The sequence below is a fragment of the Mesoplodon mirus genome (genome assembly GCF_964341445.2).
Source record: "Mesoplodon mirus genome assembly, chromosome: 6".
Lineage (NCBI taxonomy): Eukaryota > Metazoa > Chordata > Mammalia > Artiodactyla > Ziphiidae > Mesoplodon > Mesoplodon mirus.
Window position 1 is genome coordinate 44,520,594 of NC_138982.1, and position 22,480 is coordinate 44,543,073.

General features: G+C 41.9%; 1 protein-coding gene across 1 annotated transcript in view; it reads left to right on the forward strand.

The window, feature by feature from the left end:
* Positions 1-22,480, forward strand: part of DGKG (diacylglycerol kinase gamma) — a 185,721-nt gene that overhangs the window by 28,250 nt on the left and 134,991 nt on the right. Inside the window, exons 2-4 of the mRNA XM_082625389.1 lie at positions 9,600-9,908; positions 21,260-21,336; positions 21,781-21,796. Coding sequence (XP_082481515.1) covers positions 9,842-9,908; positions 21,260-21,336; positions 21,781-21,796 — 160 coding nt within the window. The 5' untranslated portion in view covers positions 9,600-9,841. The remainder of the gene's footprint in view (positions 1-9,599; positions 9,909-21,259; positions 21,337-21,780; positions 21,797-22,480) is intronic.

Consider the following 22,480-nt stretch of genomic DNA (forward strand, 5'->3'; position numbering starts at 1 on the left):
AGTTTGTGGAGGATATTTGGTTAACCCGACAGCATGCAGTGATACATATTTGCATCAAAGGTATTTTAGGCCTATAATTTTCCAGTTACTAGATTTTTAAGACATGAGCAAGCTGCAGTTCAAGCATGAATCATGCATACTGTCTTGCTAAACAGATACATATGTAATCTGAACCCAAACATGCTTCTTTAGTTGTTTTGGCTATTTATGACTGCATAACTAACTATCCTAAAGCGTAGTGGCTCAACCGTTATTTTATTATTCTGCATGATGCTGTGCAACCAGAACTTGGGCAGGGCTCAGCGGGGACAGCTTATCTCCACTCCACATCATGTCTACTAAAGCTGTAAAATGCAAAGTGGCTTCATGTCCGGCATCACAGCTAGGGTGGCTTACATGACTGCGTGCTGGCTGGATGGCTTGACTGGGATCTCACCACAGGGGCTTCAGCTGTCATCATCGGCTGGGTTGCTTGGTTCTCCTCCCTCTGTCCACATGGTTCCTCTGTGATCTCTCCAGCAAGGTGGCTGAACTCCTGACATGGCAGTCCAGTGCTTCCAAGAGCACAAAAGTGGAAGCTGTCAGGCCTTCAGGCTTAGGCCTGACACTGCCACAACATCACTTCTACTGCAAGTTAAAGCAAGTCACAGGCACAGCCCAGACTCAAGGGGTAGAGAATAAAAAGGACATGAATATCAGGAGGCATGAACCATCAATGTAATACACTATGACAAAAGTGACAGTTCATTGATGAATTCAAGCAAGTTAACCCCTAACATACTGTAAGTTAAGCCTAATAAAGTGACTATTATAAGTTTATAGATTATAGTTTATAGTTATACATTTATGGGTAATTACTTTAATGTCAAAATATATACACCAATTCATGTTTTTTATTATAAGTGACGCAGAACTAATATTATCAATTTTACGCCAACTAGTGTCTTTTGTTCCTCTCCAGTTCTTTGTTAGCACCCAGTCTCTTTTCTATTGGGAAGTGCAAACAGGTGTGGCAGGACTTTTGCCCCACGCAAACAGTCTCAGTCAAAAAAAGTTGAGAACCACTTTTCTAGTGGTCAAGAAATGAACCCTTAGAAGTCCTCTAATAACTAGAGCTACAAAGTGGGCAGAACACTGTTTCCACCCTGAAGGAGCTCAGTCTCGCAGGAAAGAGTGGGCAAGTACACTGCAGTGTGGTGAGTGCCGCAATGGAGAAAAGCCCAAGGAGCTATTGGATAGCAGAGAAGATATGTCCAGCCCCGTCCAAACAATTAAAGGGAGCTTCTTAGAGTAGATGATACTTGAACTGAACTCCAAAGGCTGAACAGGAGTTGCAGAGGTGAAGAAGGATCAGCAAGAGCGAAAGCCCAGAGATGGTACAGTTACCAAGATGTGACTTGTCACAAGTCTGGGAAGAGAGAGGGGTTTGTATCTTTCTAGTTTTTAGTGACTCTTCCCTTTAAAAAATATACTCCTTACGGTCTGTTATAAATCATCAGACGCATATAAACAAGCTCCCCCAATCTGATGCTATATTCATAAATTAATGTTTTTATGAGAGCAAAGAGGAGATGAAGAGGTGTTTGTTCCTGGATAATTGGCGATTGCTGATTCATTGGAATGAATAGAGAGACCTGGGGTGCAATTCAATACCTATTGAATTTGCCATCTTCCTTCTGACTTGTGATTTCCATGCCAGCATCTGTACAGAACAAATAGGATTTGATCCAGTATATGAAATTGCAGAGCTAGGAAATGTGTTCAAAACCATGACTCCCACCCCCTCATTTTTAGACAAGGAAACTGAGGCCAGGGGAGCTGAAGCAAGTGCTAAGAGTGGCATAGCTGTAGGGACGTAAAACACTCTTCTCCCACCCAAGCCTGACAATATCCAATCTGAATGTTATTTAGAAGATCCTATTACATTTTCTTCTGTCAGCAAAGATGTTCAGGGTGGTAATAAGAAGATTGTTGGCACTGCAAAGAGGCTCCAAGAGGGAAGTGATAAGATAGGCTGCTGAAAGATAAATGCCAAGAGATGTCAGCTGGAGCAAGCCCTCTTGTGCAGTAGCCATCATCTCTATCAAAGCATGGAAAACCAGGGCGTCCCTGGTGGCGCAGTGGTTGAGAATCCACCTGCTGATGCAGGGACATGGGTTTGTGCCCTGGTCCGGGAAGATCCCACATGCCATGGAGCGGCTGGGCCTGTGAGCCATGGCTGCTGAGCCTGTGCGTCCAGAGCCTGTGCTCCACAACGGGAGAGGCCACAACAATGAGAGGCCCGCGTACCGCAAAAAAAAAAAAAAAAAAAAAAAAAAAAGGATGGAAAGCCAGAGGGGACTGTCACGTGGGAGCATGGTCAGCAGTTACCATCTGGAGAGTCAGGCAGTGTTTCCTGATGGAAATTAAGAATGGTGCAGTTTCACTAAGCTATTTACAAAAACAAGTGGCAGATCCGATTTGGCCTATAGGCAGTAGGCCCCTGGTTTAAATAATAGCCTGGGGGTGATTATAGTATATACTCCCAAACAGCAAAGCAATTTTTTTTTTGCGGTACACGGGCCTCTCACTCTTGTGGCCTCTCCCGTTGCGGAGCACAGGCTCCGGACGTGCAGGCTCAGCGGCCATGGCTCACGGGCCCAGCTGCTCTGCGGCATGTGGGATCTTCCCGGACCGGGGCACAAACCCGTGTCCCCTGCATCGGCAGGCGGACTCTCAACCACTGCACCGCCAGGGAAGCCTGCAAAGCAGTTTTTTTAAGCTCAGGTTTTCTACATGTTGTCAGCCTATAGTTAACAAATAAGAAGACATGCAAAATAATTATCCTTTGGCCTAAGAAGAGGCTTTCTCAAAGTACCCATAGTATCTGGTGTCATAGTAATTTGTAGCACTATTTGAAAATCTGCCAGTTTCCTTAAATAACCGAAGTAGGTTTATATAAGTCTTAGCTACATTTAAGTTGCTATAATAGAAAACAAAATACCTGTTATGTGCCTTCCATAAATGCATCCAGTAAATGGAGAAATAAGCTGGGATATAAGCTGTTTTGAGTTATATTTGAAAAGGAAAAAAAATTATATTAATACACTTGTTATTCAATCTTGAATGTGTAAATTTAAAAAAAACAAACCTTATGCTATACCTCAAGTTATGTAAAGGTTTATTAATACATTTCAGACAAACTTCAAAAATATGAATAAAAACACTGAATTATGTTTATTCTAAAACAAACAAACAAAAAGAATGGTACATTTTCACTAAAAATAGAACTACCATATGATCCAGCAATCCCACTCCTGGGCATATATGGGGAGAGAACCATAATTCGAAAAGACACGGGCACCCCAATTTCATTGCAGTACTATTTAAATAGCCAGGACATGGAAGCAACCTAGATGGCCATCAACAGAGGAATGGATAAAGAAGATGTGGTACATACAATGGAATATTACTCAGCCATAGAAAATGCAATAATGCCATTTGCAGCAACATAGATGGACTTAGAGATTATCATACTAACTGAAGTAAGTCAGACAAATAAAGACAAATATCATATGATATCACTTAACATGTGGAATCTAAAAAAAAATCGTACAAATGAACTTATTTACAAAACAGAAACAGACTCACAGACTTAGAAAACAAACTTATGGTTACCAAAGGGGAAACATGGAGGGAGGGATAAATTATGAGTTTGGGATTAACAAATACACACTACTATATATGAAATAAATAACAATGACCTACTGTATAGCACAGGGAACTTTACTCAATGGTCTGTAATAACCTATATGGGAAAAGAATCTGAAGAAGAATGGATATATGTATATGTATAAATGAATCACTTTGCTGTACACCTGAAACTAACACAACATTGTAAATCAATATACTCTAATATAAAATAAAATTTTAAAAAAGAATGGTGCAGTTTCTTCCACTATGAAGTCAAGCACTGAGCTGCAATGGAGCAGCAATGATAATAATAGGAGTATTTGTTTAGTTATTGCAACATATACCTCTTTACCTTGGTACTCCTTCTCAACTTCAGGAATCTTTCCACCTGCCCTGTGCCTGCTACAGACACAGTAGCTAGACCCATAGTTCCCTGTATATATCTGTACCACTCCTCTTACCAGCTGTGTGTTAATTATCTGTTCAGGTGTCTGTCTCCCACATGGGACTGTCAGCTACTACAACAGGAAAATATAGACAATGTATGTGTTCTATTGGAATGCAGCTGGGAGAACAGCTTGGTTTGCTCAAAGAGTTCAAAAAAACTATAGTGACCTTTGTATCTGCAGCCAGACATATGAGTAGTGGTTTGTTATGGGAAGGAAGGAGTGAAGGGAATTCCAGGTAGATTAAAGGCATGGTGTGTTTGTCAGTCCCTTAACTAACGTTTATGAGGTCCTACCATGTGCCAAATACTTTGCTAGCTGCTAGGAGTACACAGTAGGTTGACTTGGCTGTAACGTGGGACATGTGGAGCCGGAGGTCATTCGAGTAAGGACGGGGAGGTGAGCTGTGCCCCAGATGAAGGATCTGCAACTGGCCAAAGAACGTGCCTTTAATCCTGGAAGCCAATGGAGGCCTCTGAAGGGTTTTAAGCAGGTAAATGCTGGAGTCAAATTTGGTTCTAGATATCTATGAACAGATATGGAGTGATTCATGGGACATTTTGTTAAGTGAAAAAAACAATGTGCAAAGGACAATCTACAATGTGCTACCTTTTGTAGGTAAAGAAGGGGAAATAAGAAAATATCCATATATCTGCTCAATGATGTGAAAATAAGCAGGAAGAATAAACTAGAAAACATAAGGATGGGGTGGGGAAAAGATGATAATTATGGAGGGGGATGGGAACAGAGTAAAGGGAACGGGGGAAAGCAAGGCTTCTCTGAAGAAACCTTTTTATATAGTTCTGACTTTTGAAACCATACAAAAAAAGAATCAGTGGGAAAGGAGGAAAACCCTACAGTGAAATACAAACAGGAATGAATGGGAGTGGGAAAGAACTAACCTAAGTAACTTTTGAAAATAGTCCTTTGAGGATATGCAGTTGGATGAAGACAAAGGAACTATAAATAAATCTTGAACTCTATTTTTCAGAGAGATGTGGCTAGCACTTCCGAAACTACTTTGTATATTTTAGGGTTGAGAAAATAAGCACATTGTAGATAATGGAAACAGAGTTTGTTGGAGAAGGGAGTTTAACAATATGGAACGACAGAGTGTATGAGTATGAACTTGGGGTTTTTAACATGGATGGGTGGGTGGGTGGATGGATGGATGGATGGACGGATGGACAGGAAGATAGATAAATAGCCAGAGATGAGATATGTGTGTACATGTGAATATATTTCCTAGCTCTGTCCCTGACAGGGCCTAGAAGTAGTGACACCCCAGTAGCAATGAGCATACCTAGTACCCAAACCTTGGTTTCAAAAACCATTCCCCACTAGAAAGAATCAGGGATCTTTGGGAAAATGACTGATTTCAGGACAATACTGAGGAAGAAAAAGATGATCTTGAAATATTGAATTTTCAATATTTGAATATTGAATGAGCTTGCTCTGGCCAAATCTGGGACAATTTGAAAATCAAAACAAACAACGATGGTAATGGATTATAAGCCATTGAATAAAGTAAGAGTCCATGAATATAAGTAAATATATATTATATGTAAAAGTAATACACATTTATACTTATGTATTTATTATGTATACTTATATAAACATTTTATATATTTATAGTATATGTAGTATTTATAGTATAAAGTATAGTATAGTATAAAGAAGGGAAAACTCTCCCTCACAGTAGAATCCCAACTAATATAGAAGGGAGGATGGAATTAGAAATTCACTATCATAGTAATAATTAATCCAGGAAAGAATCATCAGTGGGTGCTAAAACTAGTGGGTTAAAGTTTGATGAGTAATTACAAAATTACAGCAACCTGAAGCAGGATGAGATCAAGTTCATAAATCTATGTTACAGCACAAAGCACCCAAATGCTGTCAGCTGATTGTCATATTGCTAAGTGTTGTATTTGTAATAGGATGATAACAATAATTATTTACTGAGTGTCCATTGTGTGATAGGCATTATGTTAGGTAGGGTTTGGGGGGTTTTTTTGTTTGTTTTTTGCATATATTAACTCACTCAATCCTAATACTAACTCAGATTTTTTTTTTTTTTTTTGCGATACGCGGGCCTCTCACTGTCGTGGCCTCTCCCGTTGCGGAGCACAGGCTCCGGACGCGCAGGCTCAGCGGCCATGGCTCACGGGCCCAGCCGCTCCGCGGCATGTGGGATCTTCCCGGACCGGGGCACAAACCCGTGTCCCCTGCATCAGCAGGCGGACTCTCAACCACTGCGCCACCAGGGAAGCCCTAACTCAGATATTTTTATTAGTTATTCCCATCTTTAAGATGAGGAAACCAAGATTCAAGAAATGAAAAAATTGTTTAAAGTCAAATAGTTATAAGAGGCAGAGTCAGGACTCAAATCCCCTGCCTTCTGACTTCAAGTTCTGTGGTGTTCTATCGCGTTGTGTGTCTCTGGGTCCTCTTAGAGTTCTGAGCTTCTGAAAGTGTGCAGAATGATAAAATCAGAGAGGCATTTTTAAACAAAAGCATTGGGGGGTTCCTTCTTTATCCTCACCATATTTACTAAGCATCTTGCCTCATATTTCTTGTCTAAAAATAGGGAAGGCAATGCTTAATTTACATGGTTGTTATGAGGAGTAAATTAGATAATATATGTAAAGCATAGAGAACAGTATAAAATGTGTCTGGCAACAGTGTTAATACCAGTTGCAATGCTGAATTCCCTTGTATGGTGGAAAATGTTTCTAAAGGTTCTGATTTTGGACTGAATTGATCATCAGAGGCCAAATCATAAAGAGCTTTGTGTATCATGAAAAGAAGATTACCTTCTATTCTATAGGCAATAGAAACCACTGAAGAATTTTATTACTGGGAAATATGTGATTTGGTTGGCAATTTAGAGCAGACCAAGGGGAAGAACGCAAAACCCAAGGCAGGCAGACCAGCAGGAGGCTGTTGTCAGACACCAGGCAGATGAGGGTCTGAGTTAACAAGCCACCTGGCATCATGGAGAGGAGGGAACACACAATGGACAGTCACACTCCCAGACTGGTGCCTGGGTTTGACAGGAGAGAAAGGGTGAGGAGCTTAGGTTCAGCCTCAGGCCTCTGGCCTCTGGCCTGAGTATTGTCTCTTCTTGGGCATGACCAGAATACAGAGGAAGGGCAGGTTGGGGGCATGGAAAGGTGCCGATTCAAGGTAGTTTGGGACATAGAAGGGAGTCACAGTAGACAGTTGGATATGCAGCTCTGGATTGAAGGGAGAGTGCAGGGCTGGAGCAGCATGCCTGGGAGTCATTGAAGCTGTGGAAGTGGATGAGATCCCTGAGGGAAAGGGTGCAATGTGAGGAGAGGGCTGAGGATAGGATTGTGGAAACACCCAGTATTTAACAATGGCAAAAGAAAAAGTGGAATGAGACTGAGGAGGAACACTTACAAAGATAAAAGAGTTTCCAGGGGGTTGTTTTCTGCAAAGGCCAAGGCTGCATGGAGAGCAAATAAAGCAAAGAAGGCCTGAAAGGTGCCTGTTGGATTTGACAACTGGGTTACTGGTTTTGACCTTAAAAATAAAACAGCCAGTTATTTTACAGCAAAAATGGGTTTATTTGGGAATAGCAGAGGAGTTGCAATTCAGAACAAGCAAGCTATAGCAAATGCCATAGGCAAGTCCAAAAAACAAAGAGGAATGTTATTTTATAAAAAAAAAGGAGGAAGTTGGGAGGAGATGTTTTGAATAAAAGTCCATTGGACAAAAGTGAGAGCTCAGGGTGATGACAGTTACTCATTGGTTGAATTGCTAGGGTAGTAGATTTCTTCTAGGCATGCAATGTACACCTTTTCCTATTGGGGCTGTAATCGATGATTCTTTCCTGTTGATGAGTCTTCTGTTGGGGTGTATAATTAACAGTTCCTCCTGCAATTGACATCAGTATTACTGTGTGAGAGCTTCCCGTTTTGACCTCCTGCCTCCATCTTAGTGAGGTTTCCCTTTTTTAAAGTTTCACACTGGAAACCTTGGCAAGAGCAGGTGCTAAGGAGCAGAATCCAGTTGGCCAGTGGATTAAGAAGAGAATGACATTTTTTTTTTCTTTTTTTTTTCTCCCTGCGGCATGTGGGATCCTATTTCTCTGACCAGAGATTGAACCCTCACCCCCTGCAGTGGCAGCGCCAAGTCTTAACCACTGGACTGCCAGGGAAGCCCCGAAAATTAGACCTTTCAAGGAGAGAAACTAGAATTTGGATGCTCCCAAAGATGCAGGCATCTCACTCCCTTGCCATGCATTTCCTTCTACTGTTAGAGTGCTGACTGATGGAAGGTCTTCCTTACAGAGGATCTCCTTACAGAAGATCTCCCTCCAGCATTTTCCCTCAGCTCTAGTTCAACCCTCCAGGTCCACACCAACCAAGTCTATTTGCCACTGCAGAGAACTGTCCAGATCTGCCACCCCTCCACCATTCCTCATATGCTCCAGACTCCCAGACTTGCCTTCAAGTCTCTCTACGATGGATTCTCTTTTATTAAAACTGAGCTTGTTTTTTGGTAACATTGGTCTTTATTCCTTGTCCTATGAGGTTGATGACTTTTCAACATTTTTTTAACCTTAACCTAGAATAAGAAATACACTTTATATTATGATAGGTGTATACATGTATGTATAACTGAAAGGAGATGCACTCTTATTTTCAATTCCACCTCATTTTGTTGCATTCTATGCTATTGTATTATGTGTTTTTAGAATAGCACACCCCATTAATTTCACAACTCATTAAACTGATTTAATGACTGATGGTAGGACTGATAGAGCCACCATGCTAGGAGGGGCTCAAAGGAAAAGATGCCAAGTTTTTGTCTGAATCCACCTCCTCCCTCCCTCCCTCCCTCCCTCAGGCTCTCCACAATGGAACCAGCAGGCCTTCCCTTTAATCATAGTTTTATGGTTCTGAGAGGAAAGAAAACTGCTTCAGTCACTAGGATGTTAGCCAGCCTTGAGGGGAGTGGTATTTGAATTTCCAGAGTGACTCAATGCCTCATAAAAGGAAGGTCAGCAACTCTAATAGTGGAATTTAGAAATCAGTGGAGGAGAGACTGGCTTACCTTTCAAATCACGACACGTGAGCTACTGTCCTGTACTTACTCATGAGACACCTACAGCCTGAGGCATTTTCATGACTAGAGGATGCCCTTAGGTGGCCCTAATACCACCTCTCATGAGATACATTTAAAATTTTCCAGAGTTTGGGAGTATGGCTACCTCTTCATACAGATCACCTAACCCCCACTCCAGCCAGACAGCTGTCTGGGCTTGTGCTGCTCTCTTCTGTATGTCCTTTTCCGAATTCCCTCAGGTGGCTTCCCCCCAACCTTGAGAACCACTGCCTCCTATAGAGCTTTCAGCAAAGAATGTTTGGGTTATTTTTTTTTCTTTACAAGAAAAGATGACTTATGTGTTCTAACACTCTCATTCCCAATGTCTTTTCTACTCCTGCCCAGGAAAAGCAAGGATTCTGAATTTACCGTGACTACAGATAGAAGGATGTTGCCTTAGGAATAGCAGAGGTCTCTCAGCTGCTAAACAGTGTCCGCTGCTGCCATAGACACTTGGGTCCTCGAGAAATCTCCTGAAGGACTTGTCCATTGTGTACTTGCAATGAGCCAGGCCCTAGGCTGGGCCTTGGCTACAGCCTGGTGAGCAAAACTCTCTCCCTAGCCTCAAGCACATACACCCAGGAAAGATGAGTGAAGAACGGTGGGTCTCCCTCACTCCAGAAGAATTTGGCCAACTCCAGAAATATGCAGAATGTGAGTAAATGGATTGACGCATCTGGGGTGGGATTTCCTCTTGGTTGGGGAGAGCATTATTGGAGAGCAGAGTTGTATAATCATTGCAAAGCACAGAGAATGAGATCAGCTTATACCTCCTTATAAAAATAGAATTTGTGTCTTTAAACATAAAAACACAATTATCTTTATACTCTATAAATGATACATGCTTACCCTAGAAATTTGGAATATACAGGGAAGGAAAATAAAAAGTAGGTTAAAAATCACAGCTAAACTCTATGAACGTTTTGGATGCATCCTGTGCATATTGCTGTACGTGGTTGAGTTCCTGAATATACCTTTTTTCTTTTCAGTCTGCATTTTTCACCTCGTGTAATATTGTAAGAATTTTCCCAGGTCATCAAAACCTCTTTATAGCAGAACTTTTGAAGGGCTGCAGGCTGCTTGGTTACAATGTTACTCCGTCATTTGCTTTAATATACTCTTGTGTTTGGACCCAATGCCTTCTTTCAGCAAGATACGGAATTCTGATGGGTGTCTCTTTCTCAACTTTGCTCTGGAAAAACCTGGGCTTTTGCGTGGAGCTCTTGGTTTCACTAGTTGCACCCAGGAACAGTTTCAGTGCATCAAGCCACAGTGGTGGCGAGGCCCACGGCCATGCCCCCCGCAGGCCACTCCTAATCCTGACTGGTGACAGGAGTCTGCCCGGGCTGACCGCTGCACTCTGCACACACACAGTGCCCATCACGGTTGTGCAACGGCACCGATGTTTGCAGAGCCCTTTGTCTGTCAGAGCACTCAGCTGCACTGCCAACCCCACCTCATCGTCCTAACCCTCTCCCTTCACGTTGATCGTGCTGGCGCTTTTGTAAGTCACTAGGCCTGTAGCGCATTTGACCTGCCCTACAGAGCATGCCCAGCTGGTCCTCCGAATGCCCTGTAGGCAGCCTGCCCCCTCCCACAGGGCAGGCAGCCCCTCCACTGGCCTGGGAGTCGGGGGCCGGGCTCATGCCAGCTCTGGCTCTTGCTCTCTGTGATGTGACAGTCCTAACACCCACCCCACCCTTTAGTCCCCCATCCCCACGGCCGCACGCCCACCCCATGACTACACGTGCTCCCCCTGTAGGGCTACTGGTCCATCTCTCCTTGGTGACCTGGAGCCCATGGCCTCCTGTCTGACCGCAATAGGTTTAGAGAAACTCTGCAGTGTATTGACAGGGAGCAAGGAATCATCCTCCAGGGTAAACTCCATCGAATTCAGCCTACTCCGTAGGTCAGCAAAGTACCAGACCCTGTCAGGGATGAAAAAGAAGCAGAGAGATAAGCCTTCACCTGAGGAATCTGAATCTTGTTAGGGAGTCAGATATGCACTTGTGATACAAGCAGAGAGCAGGCTTAAGACAGCAGGGAAGCACCTCTGGCAGAGATGGCTAAACGGAGTGCACAAATGAGAGGGGAATTTAGAGCTGGGGGAAACTGATATGAGTGGCTTAGAACAACAGAAAGTCTCTCACAGTTCTGGAGGCCAGAAGTCCAAAGTCAAAGTATTGGTAAGGTTGGTTCTTTCTGAGGGCTGTGAGGGAAGGATCTGCGCCAGGCCTTTCTCCTTGGCTTACGATGACTGTCTTCTGTGTCCTTCACATGGGACTCTCCCTGTGCACATGTCTCAGTGTCCAAATTTCCCTTTTTATCAATATATGGACACAGTCTTCTTTTTTCTTTTTTTGTCCTTACTTTTTTAATTTATTTTTTTATTGAAGTATAGTTAATTTACAATGTGTTAATTTCTGCTGTACAGAAAAATGACTCAGTTATACACATATATACATTCTTTTTTGCATTCTTTTCCATTATGGTTTATCCCAGGATGTTGAATATAGTTCCCTGTGCTGTACAGTAGGACCTTGTTATTTATCATTCTGTATATAACAGTTTGTATCTACTAACCCCAAACTCCCAGTCCATCCCTCCCCCAACCCCCCTTCTCCTTGGCAACCAGAAGTCTGTTCTTAATGTCTGGACACAGTCATTTTGGATTGGACCCACCCTACTCCAGTAAGGCCTCATCTTACCAATAATTAATTACCTCTGAAATGACCCTGTTTCCAAATAAGGTCACACTCTGAGGTACCGGGGAATTAGGACTTCAGTGTATAAATTTGCAGGGGATACAACTTAACTCATAACAGAGGATTTAGCTGGATGAACTCTGTGGAGAAAAGAAATTTAAAATGTGAGTAGTAGATGGTGGGGGGAGGGATACAAACTGTGGAAGCAAAGGTAAAGGTGGCACAAAGGGAGAAGGTAGCTATGGGGTGGTAAGGAGAGCTTCTGAGCTAGATGGAGAGAAGCAGCAGGAGGGTGGGGAGGAGGACATGGGAGGGATGTGGGTAGCCGCAGGCCTTGGGCCCCACATGTCAAGGCATGGCATTTGGACTAAGGTGGCAAAATGTAGAGTCATGAATCTGGTGGCTATGTGCAAGGTGGCCTGGATGAAGAAGCTGCCAGGGCAGGGAAGGCAGGCAGGTCCTTTGAATGAAGTCTCGTTTGAGCTGAGGCACAGAGCTAAGATGGGGAATGTGGCAGTGAACAAATGCTAATGTGTGGGAAATTGCTGTGGAAGTTCCTCACAACTTGTGGAATGAAAGGAAGCCAGCAAAGATACCTCAAAGCCTGAGAATCTGTGGAAAGTGAAGACAGAGGGGTCCAAATGTGGCAAAGCAGTCAAGGAGGGAGGGGTGGAAAGAAACCCGAGTATTTGGTAGGAAATGGCTCCTCTGTGGTCTTTTTTTCCAACCATAGCTTTGTCTTTCTCGGACCCATCCTCATTTTGTCCGTGTCCCAGGACTGGATGAGGTGCTCCGGCACCATTTCTAACAGGAGAGGAAAAGAAGATACAATTCTTGGAAAATGATTAATCCTCAGAGGAAACCCTGAAAAAGGCACTTCTACCAGCTTTAGACGCATTCTGGCATTCAGTCAGATTGCATTGCCATAGCAACCACTCTTCCATAACCACAAAAACAGTAGCTTTACAGTAGCGAAATAACTGAAGTATACAGCCTGAGAATTGAGAACTTTCTCCAGTGCAGTTCCGGGTGGGAGAGGCCAAGAATTTCAGGACAAGAGGCTTTTTGTATTTCCTGTTTAAATGTCATAAACCCTGCCACTTCTCTGGGGAGAAGCCATGTTAAAATACTCTCAGAGATAAAATATATATTTATTATGTATATATAATCAACAATAAAGTTAATGTGAATTAAGATTGTAAAGTGCTTGTCAAAAGGATAATGTGACAGTTTAAGAATTTTCTGTTACAAAATAAAAACAAGTGTAAAATTTTTGAAAAGCGAAAAGATAAAATTAAAGACACTCATGATCCTATCTCCCAGTGAAAACCACAACTAGTATGTTTGTGTATGAATATAAATATCAAACTACACATACACCTACACATATATACATATATATATATTTAAAAAACAAACATGTTTTTTGCATGCTGTTTTCTTCACCCTAACAATATGTTTCAGTTATCTATCGCTATGTCCAAACAACTTCAAAACTTGATAGGTTAAAACAACCATTTTGGGGGCTTCCCTGGTGGCGCAGTGGTTGAGAGTCTGCCTGCCAATACAGGGGACACGGGTTCGTGCACCGGTCCGGGAAGATCCCACATGCTGCAGAGCGGCTGGGCCCGTGAGCCATGGCTGCTGAGCCTGCGCATCCGGGGCCTGTGCTCCACAACGGGAGAGGCCACAACAGTGAGAGGCCTGTGTACCGCAAAAAAAAACACCCAACCATTTTGGTTTTGTTCCCATTGTTCTGTGGCTCGGGTACCCTGGACAGGGCCCAGCAGGATGACTAGTTCCTGCTCCACAGTGTTTGGGGCTGCAGGTGGGATGCCTCACATGACCCAGCATGGCCTATTCACTCACTCACTGGTACCTCGGCGCTCTTCTCTGGAGCCTGTTCCTCCAAGTGCGTTCTCATCTCCCAGGGCCTCTCTGTGTGGCCTCTCTTGCCAGCAGGGTAGCCTGGACTTTGTACATGTGGCTCAAGGCTCCAAGAGCATAAAAGCAGCAGCAGGCCTTTTTAACACCTGGGCTTAGAGGTGCTAGAACATAACTCTCTCCACATTCCATTGGTCAAAGCAGTCACAGGCCTGGCCCAGATTTGATGGGGTGGAGGAATGGACTCCACATCTCATGGGACAGTGACTCACACAGCAGGAAGGAAGGTTGGCAGCAGCCATCTCTGGAGACTAGCTAGCACGCAGTATGTCACGAGGTGTTCCCAAATCATCCAGTACTTTTCAGAAACATGGTTTCTAGTGGTTACAGAGATTTCTTTTCAGTACATGTACATTATTTTATTTAAACAAATCATCAATTGTGATCTTAGGATGTATTAATAGACTCATAGTTTCTAGTAAGGCAAACCGACATCCACCTTCTATCCTACCCTGATCAGACCTTTCTAGAGAACTGAATTTATTTCTGGGCACCACAGTTTCCAGTGGATATGGACAAACCAGAACTTGTTTGAGAAGTGCCAGCAGCATTGTGAGGGGCCTCACAGCCTGGATATGAAAAAATGGATGAAAATACTATGCATATTTTCTGGAAAGGGGAAGACTCGGGGAAGGGTGAGAGAGAGCTAAGCTGTATTAAAATAGCTACAGTGCTCTTGTGGGGAGAAGGAGTGAAGTTAATTTCGAATGGCTTCAAGAAGTAGCCCTAGGACTAATGGGAGGAAAGCATCAGAAGAAAGACTTTAAAGTAAGGAATACTAATGGTATTAGTGTTAGTAATGATTCCTAATGGTCAAACCTGTCCAAGATGGAACAGAATGGACCCCAAAGTGACTGAGTTTCCTTTCCCTAGAACTGTCTGGGCAGAGTTGGCTGAGACACTAGAGGGGAGGTTAGAGCATCAGATGTCTGGTTGATTAAATGACCTTCATTAGCCCTATCAATACTTAGTTTCTATGTTTAGACAGGTTTTCTTTTCAACCTCACAGGGTGTGAGCATGTGGGGATGCCTCCTACTGACCCTCCCCTAACAGCTTCAGAGAGATAATTGGCTTATTGTCCTAATCTTGTTATTTGGGGGGAGGGGATTTTTCCAGTTTTTTCCATGATTTATCAAGGACAGAAACTATCATCTTATTCATAAAGGGAAAAAGGGGGAAAAAAACCAATAAAACATCCATGTTTACTTTTAGTTCTCTAAGAAGTGAAACCACACATTTCCTACATCACCTAGTTGTTGCTTGATTTTATAGACTTTTTAAAGCTAGGAGAGATCTTAGCCATGATCAAGTGCAACTACTATCCATTTTACAAATGAGAACACTAAATTCAGAAGAGCTCAGTGACTTGCCCAAGGTCACACAGAAAGTCAGTAGCAGAATAAGAATTAGAACCAATGTTTTCAATTCCAGGTAAATTCAGTTTGCTTCAATTAAGTTTCAATAAATTAAACAGAAAGTATTCATTGGAGCTCAACCTTCAACCATACATTGGTAAAGAAAAATAAATATATATATGTTAATTAAATTATAATAGAACAAAAAATTTTTTAATAAACATGTGCCAAAGATTTTATTTAACTCATTAATTAGTGGAGGAGCCAGTAAGATGTTAAAGTTGAGAAGCGAGGTATGGAGGGACCCTGGATGGATACAGATCAAATGCATAAATTCCTAGTTAGGCGATTTTGTAAACAAATGTAAGGATAAGATTGCTTGGTTAGATACAAAACTGGTTACTGTCTTACAGGACAACAAACCCTAATCTTTTGGGTTATCTGTTCCACCAGACAGTTCTATGCATATCTGCTGGAAAAAAATCTGTAAGTTAACATGTAACTTCACTAAATCTGGTGCATTTAATACATTTAATCAATAAATCAGTAAACAGTGAGTAGAACTAAGTACATGCACCTAGATAGTCCTTGGGTAGCCTTTATTCCATATGACATTGAAAAGATGTGCTGCCCACTTTTTTTCTTATTTCTAAGTTTTAGGTAATTTAAAAAATAATAGTGACATACAAAAAAATAGAGAAAAAACTGGGGTTTACTTCAGTGCCCTTCTAAGGCTCTGAGATGGGACCCCCCTCCCCCTTTATGCTTCTGTTCTCTATTCAGTTCTTCACAGAGGAGTCGAAAGTCTCTTTGGCCCAGAGTCCCATCTTCCTTCCATAATCTTTTCATCTTAGTTACCACCAACAATCATTCTCCCCTTGAGATAGTAGAAAAGGTGTAGATAAGAAGATAGAGGGCCCAAGGCATGGTTCCTGGGCAGGAAGGTCTCATTTAACCCCAATGCTGGTTCCCAGGTGTTGAATTCCAGCAGGTAAGCAGGGTCCTCAGTGCGGGGCAGCCCTGATGCTTTTTTCTCTTGCTGACTTTTCGTACCTGGACAAAAATTTTAAATACATTTTAAAGAGAATGAATCAGCAAATTCTGCTATTCAGAAATATATTTCAGTAGAATCAGATCAAGGCAAAGTTTTTGACTTTAAGATGGAGATAATTTATAGCTCAAAATTCAAACCTGTCAGAGAAAATGTTTAGGGCTGATTTGTAGAACAATGTAAGGCTGTAAGTAAGCTTTGTTGAAACTTTGCTATTTATATTGGCCAGTAGAGTGAGATTTAATCACATGTTCATGGATTCCTGGGCCCGTAAAGGGTCATGTCTAGTTGCTTCCATCGTGAAAGGGATAATCACAGCTGTTTCTCACCCACATCTCTTTTGGTGCAACTGGCCTTCTTTTCATTAGTGATGACTGGGACTCTGCCCACAATCAGCCACAGAATCTATGGATAGGGAGAGACTTCTTTGGAAATAATGGCTCTCAAATTTGAATGTGCACATGAATCTCCTGGATTCTGTTAAAATGCAGATTCTGAATCTGTAGGTCTGTGCTTGTTCTGAGATTCTGTGTTTCTGACAAGCTCCCAGGTGATGCTGACACTGCTGGTCCAGGGACCACATTTTTAGATGCAAGAAGGTAACTATTCCTCCATTCCTCCACCTATGACTGATGAGGCCAAATTATTTGGAGAAAAAGTGGGAAATCTTGCTAGCAATGCAAATTTTACTTATACAAGTAAGCCATACCAGCCATTCAGGTCATTTATGATGAATCAGAAAAACTTAGTATCCCAAAGAGGGTTTTCTTTATCAGCCAAAATTCCCCCTGCTTCAATGTAAAGAATTTTTGTCTTATTCTATATGTAACGCTGTGGCAGAGCCGTCACTTCCACGGGTTTCCCTGAGAAGTTAGCTTGGTGGGCCCCAGTGGTCCTCAGCCTTGGCTGCATACTGGAAATACCTGGGAGACTTTGAACAATTGCAATGTCCTGCCCTCATACTCCCCCATCCCTGGACCATTTAATCATCATCTGTAGGCGTGAGACCCAGGCATCAGTAGTGTTTAAAACTCCCCAGGTGATTCCAGCAGGCAGCCAAGATTGAGAACCACTGGTCTACCTTTTCTCCCTATGCCCCTGGGAATATAGGACATGTGGGACAAGCATGACAAGCCCAATCCCTGTTCTAGCTCTCATTTATTCCATAAATTTTTATTGAACATCGATTTTATGACAGGCAATGGACTACATGCTGAGGATAAGCAGGGAACAGGAAAAGAAGGCTAACTGGGGGACTATTTTGGTGATTATGATGCTGGACTTCTTATACATGCTTCCCACATTCCACCCCAGGGCCCGACTCCTCCTGGCTGCAAAGGTGAGCCTTCTGAAGCAGTGCTGCAGGCCTGGCAGCTCTGTTCTGACATCATTCTCCATCTTTCTAGGACCCTTGGAAAACCCCATTCTTGCTTTTGTGCATCTCACTGTGTTCTTGACTCCCTGAGTACTTAGAAAACTTATTCATACATCCCAGCCTTCACTGGCAAAAGGAAAATCTAGGGGTTTTTTTCCCTTCATGTGCCAACTTTCCCTTCTCCCTCTCTCTGTGTCTTTCCCTCCCTGGGTTGAGAGTCAGTTATGATCTTCCCAGTCTGTGGAATATGTTCCTCTAGGCTCAGCATCATGTTTTTTTCCTGTGTTGTGACAGGCAATTCTTACTAGTCAGCCACAGATACACAGGAACGTTGCTTAAGGTCTGCTCATGAAAAGTGAGGTCCATGGACCTGCATAATTGGTGTCACCTAAGCTCTTCCTTGAAATGCGGAATCTCAGGCCATGATCCAGACTTACTGAATTAGAACCTTATCCCCAGGCAATCCACATGCATGTTACAGTTTGAGACTATCTTAGGGAAGTTTGAGATGATATTAGGGAACTTAGAGGTATAGAAAGTTATCATGTACCTTAGAATTTCACTCTCATCTATGGGTTTTCAGATTCACTTTTTAAAATGTTGATTTATAGTTATTTCCAAGTTTAATGGTCTGACTAGTGCCAAATACTCAGGGCTCCTAACTAGAAGACAGTCCATAAACTTTGGGTCCTGGTTCAGGCAGCACAGCTGACATTCTGCTGTAAACTGAAGCTCCTGATGTGTCTGTTTGTTCTGAGGACATCCCTGTCCCACACAAACGTGGCAGCAAAGATGCCTGTGAGGGAGATCAACTCAGTGCTTTGTGACCACCTAGAGGGGTAGGATAGGGAGGGTGAGAGGGACACAAGAAGGAGGAGATATGGGGATATATGTATATGTATAGCTGATTCACTTTGTTATAAATCAGAAACTAACACACCATTGTAAAGCAATTATACTCCAATAAAGATGTTAAAAAATAATAATAATTAATTAATTAAAAAAATAAAGCCAAGGAAGTAAAATATATAGTATATTAAATGGTGGTAAGAGCTATGGAGAAAAATAAAGCAGGAACAAAAGATGGGGAAAACAGAACAAAACAAAATTCAAGTGAAATCACTTTCTTGGTTCTCAGTCAAAATGCTGGCTCTATACTACTTGTGCAGAAGCCACACCAGGAAGACCCATGCTCCAAATTTTTCATTTTTTAAAAAATTTGGCCATTCTGGCTGAGCTGAAAATCTCCCATTGAAATAGATTCTAAAATATAGTGTTTTTTCCTAAATATTTAAGCTACTCAGAATAATTTGAATATAATTTATGTGTGACCTTAACTGAAATCTGACCTAATTCTAACCTCTCTTCCATTCTGTTGCCTGAATGCCTTTTAAAAAATAGACCTGGTTATGTTACTCTACTACTCAAAAAGTCTTCAACCATTTGAAATCAATGTCCTTAACTCGGCATTCAGTACTCCCACAAATCTGGCCCCAGACTACTCTCTGGTTCTAAGCTTGCCTAAAGGTCCCATGGTGCCCATCTTCATATCTTTGTTCACCCTGTCTCTTCTGAGAATGCCCTGTCCACTTCATGTATGCCTTTCAAAACCTTACTCATTTTTACACCCCAGCTCAAATGCTGCCTCCTTCATGGGGCATCCCCAGTCCCCACCTTAACCCCACTCTCATCCTAGTTTTACTTCTTCCCTGTTATTTTACTTCTTCCCCACTCTGTGCACAGCATTAATTACACCTTTCCTTGTGTTAGCAAATGTTTGGGAAATAATAGTGAATAGTGCTTAAGGAAAAGTAATACAGAATTTTGAGCCAGACTAGACCTGAGTCAGAACCCTGACTCCTAGGCAAGTCATTTAACTTTTCTGACTTTCAGTTTCCTCATCTGTAAACTGAAGAAAATATTACCAAATCTGCATGGACTGGTAAGGGAGAGCATATGAGAATATGCAGTAAAGGTCTTTAATAAGGGGTAGCTATTATTACCACAGTTATTCATATCCTGTCCCCAACTAGTTCATCAACAGTACCTAGCAACATCTTACTCTCCATAGTGTTTTCTGAATTGACTGGAAGCAGCCCAAATTGATGGCATCTGCTGCCTGGATCTCACTGAGCTATTAGTTTTCCAACATCTGTTTTGAATTTCAGAAAGAAATGTCCATTTTTAGGCAACAGCAGCGTTTTCCTGTGGCATTTCAATATGTCTCAATCCTGAAATGATTATAACTTGTGCTTGATTGAATCCAAGTCAGCAAAGTCATGGAGAACAGCCCAGCCCACAAGCACATCCACTTTATGTAGGCCCAAGAGAGCATAGCCCTCTCTACAAAGAGCCCAAACACCAAGGAACACTATATCAGCTTTTAATGACATTGCCCTTTGTTCAGATGTTTAAATTATGGCAATAATAGAGCTTGAGAAGCTCTTAATTAGCCACAATACTGTGAGACAGAGAGAGTGCAGAAATCCTGGTTTTCTTTGATGTCTAGAGTACTGGTAACTACTCAGGATGTTATAATGACAATTATTGACTCCCTTCTCTTGACTCCCAATTCCCTTATAAACTAAAAAAAGAAAGAAAGAAAGAAAGGAAAGAAGGAAGGAAGGAAGAAAGGAAGAAAGAAAGAAAGAAAAGAAAGAAAGAAACGCCACAATTTTCTCCAGTAGTTTCTAAAGTATTTCCTATGGAAAGCAGAATTTTCTAAACTACCATGCTTTATGAATCCTGTCTCTGTTTCAGCACCAAGGACAGAACCCCGCCAGGCTTGATGCCCACCCATCCCATTTAATTAACAAAATTTTAAATGTTTTAAAATTTCTGCTCAGATGTTTATTCGATCATCTAATATATTGGTTTTCTGAACACTGGTTATATGTCAGGCCTTGATATGGTATACAAAGGCTTACAGCTCTCAAGGTTGAACTGAGGCAGGAGATGAGCAAGAAAGGCAAGTTAATAAATATAACACCATATGACAGGTGCTGTTACAGAGTTATGTGCAAGCCATGTGGGAGCCAGGGGAGGGAGTGATTAACTCTGACTAGTAAAGGAAGGCTTTTCAAAGGAGTTGACATTTGAGCTGGGTACTGAGAATTGAGTGAAGTTTGTAATACAGAGAAGAGACTCCATGAAAAAGTACAGAGCATGTTAAGAAATTTCTAGAAATGTGGTTTGATGTGGCTGCAAAATGGAGTGAATGAAAGGTTAAGGAAAGAGATAAGGAATAGGCTAGGTCACATCACCAAGTACTTGTATACCAAGCTAAGGGTTTAGGCTTTATCCTGGGAAAGTTAAGAGCTGTGTAAGGGTTTTGAGCAGAGACACAATCTAATCAAATTTGTGTTTTAGAAAGATACTTCATACAGCAAGAGAGAAAATATACTAAAAAATAAATAAAGGAGAGGGCAGAAGGGCAGATAACGATGACATTCCTCCATGTGGTTCTGGAATGAGGGCTCACTCCATCATAGTCAGGATTAGACATGGAGAATTTACTTGGCCCAGCTCCCATTCACTGTTCACCATGTTTCACATATGGATTATGTCTCTCCAGATTCTTCCAAGAAGATAAATGATGTCTTGGCTGAATTTAATGAGGGTGGGAGCCTCAAACAATATGACCCACATGAGGTAAGAACATTTTCATTTCAAGCCTTTAAAAACCCCACGTTCTAGCCTTCCCAAAATTTGTTCCTCTCTTAGAAGTTTAGCTCACTTTGAAGAACATGCTTCTCAATATATTTTCTCCCAAGTTTCAAGTGAGCCATTGGTGCTACCTGGAATCATAAGTTCCTCAAGTCCATTCACTATCCTAGAAGGCCACATCATACCTTCTCTTCTCTCCTCAAATCTCTCACTCCTCCTCCCTTCCTCAATTCCCAGTTATCAACTGTGTTTTCTACATCACTGAGAAAATAGAAACAGTCAGAAGCAATCTTCCCCCAAATCCTTACCTTATGTGCCCACCTAGCTGTACCTTTTCTCCTGTATTTAGGGGCAAGCTCTCCATGCTCTGATCTCAGTCTAACCCCTCCACTTGTGCATTCAGTCCCATCCTCTTTGGTCTATTAACAGGCATTGCTTCAGCAACGTATTTCTCTCTCACTCTCACTCCATCTCCTTCCCATCAGCTTTCTCTATGTATTAGATCTTCCTCATCAACAAATAAACATACTGCTCTTTCTCCTACATTAAAAAACATTTTTCTGGCTCCACTTCTCCTTCCAGCTACCACCTCATTTCTCTCCTGTCCTTCATAGCAAGTAAGCTGTGCAAAAGATTTGCCTATACTCATTGCCTCCAATTTCTCCTCTCCCCACTTTTCTGAAAGCTCTTCAAGCAGCATGTAACCCCCACGCCTACACTAAAATCACTAGTCAGAATAGCCAAGGACCTCCATGTGGCTAAAACTCAAGTCATTTTACTAAACAGCATTGGACCTGATTGGTCAAATCTTCCTCCACTTCCTTCACTTGGTTTTCAGGATACTATACTCTTCTGATTTTCCTCTTACCCCTTTACTTGACATTTCCACTTAAAAATCAAATAGGTATCTCAAACTTAACATAAGCTAAACTGAGCTCCTTGATCTTCCTCTATAAAACCTGTTTTTCCAGCAGTCTTTCCCATTTCAGTAAATGACAAGTCCAGTCTTCAAGTTATTCAGCCTAAAACTATGGAGTCATCATTGACTTTTCTCTTTTTCTCACATCCCACATCTAATTCATCAGCAACCTCCATCATTTCTACCTTCAAAATACATCCAAAATCCAGA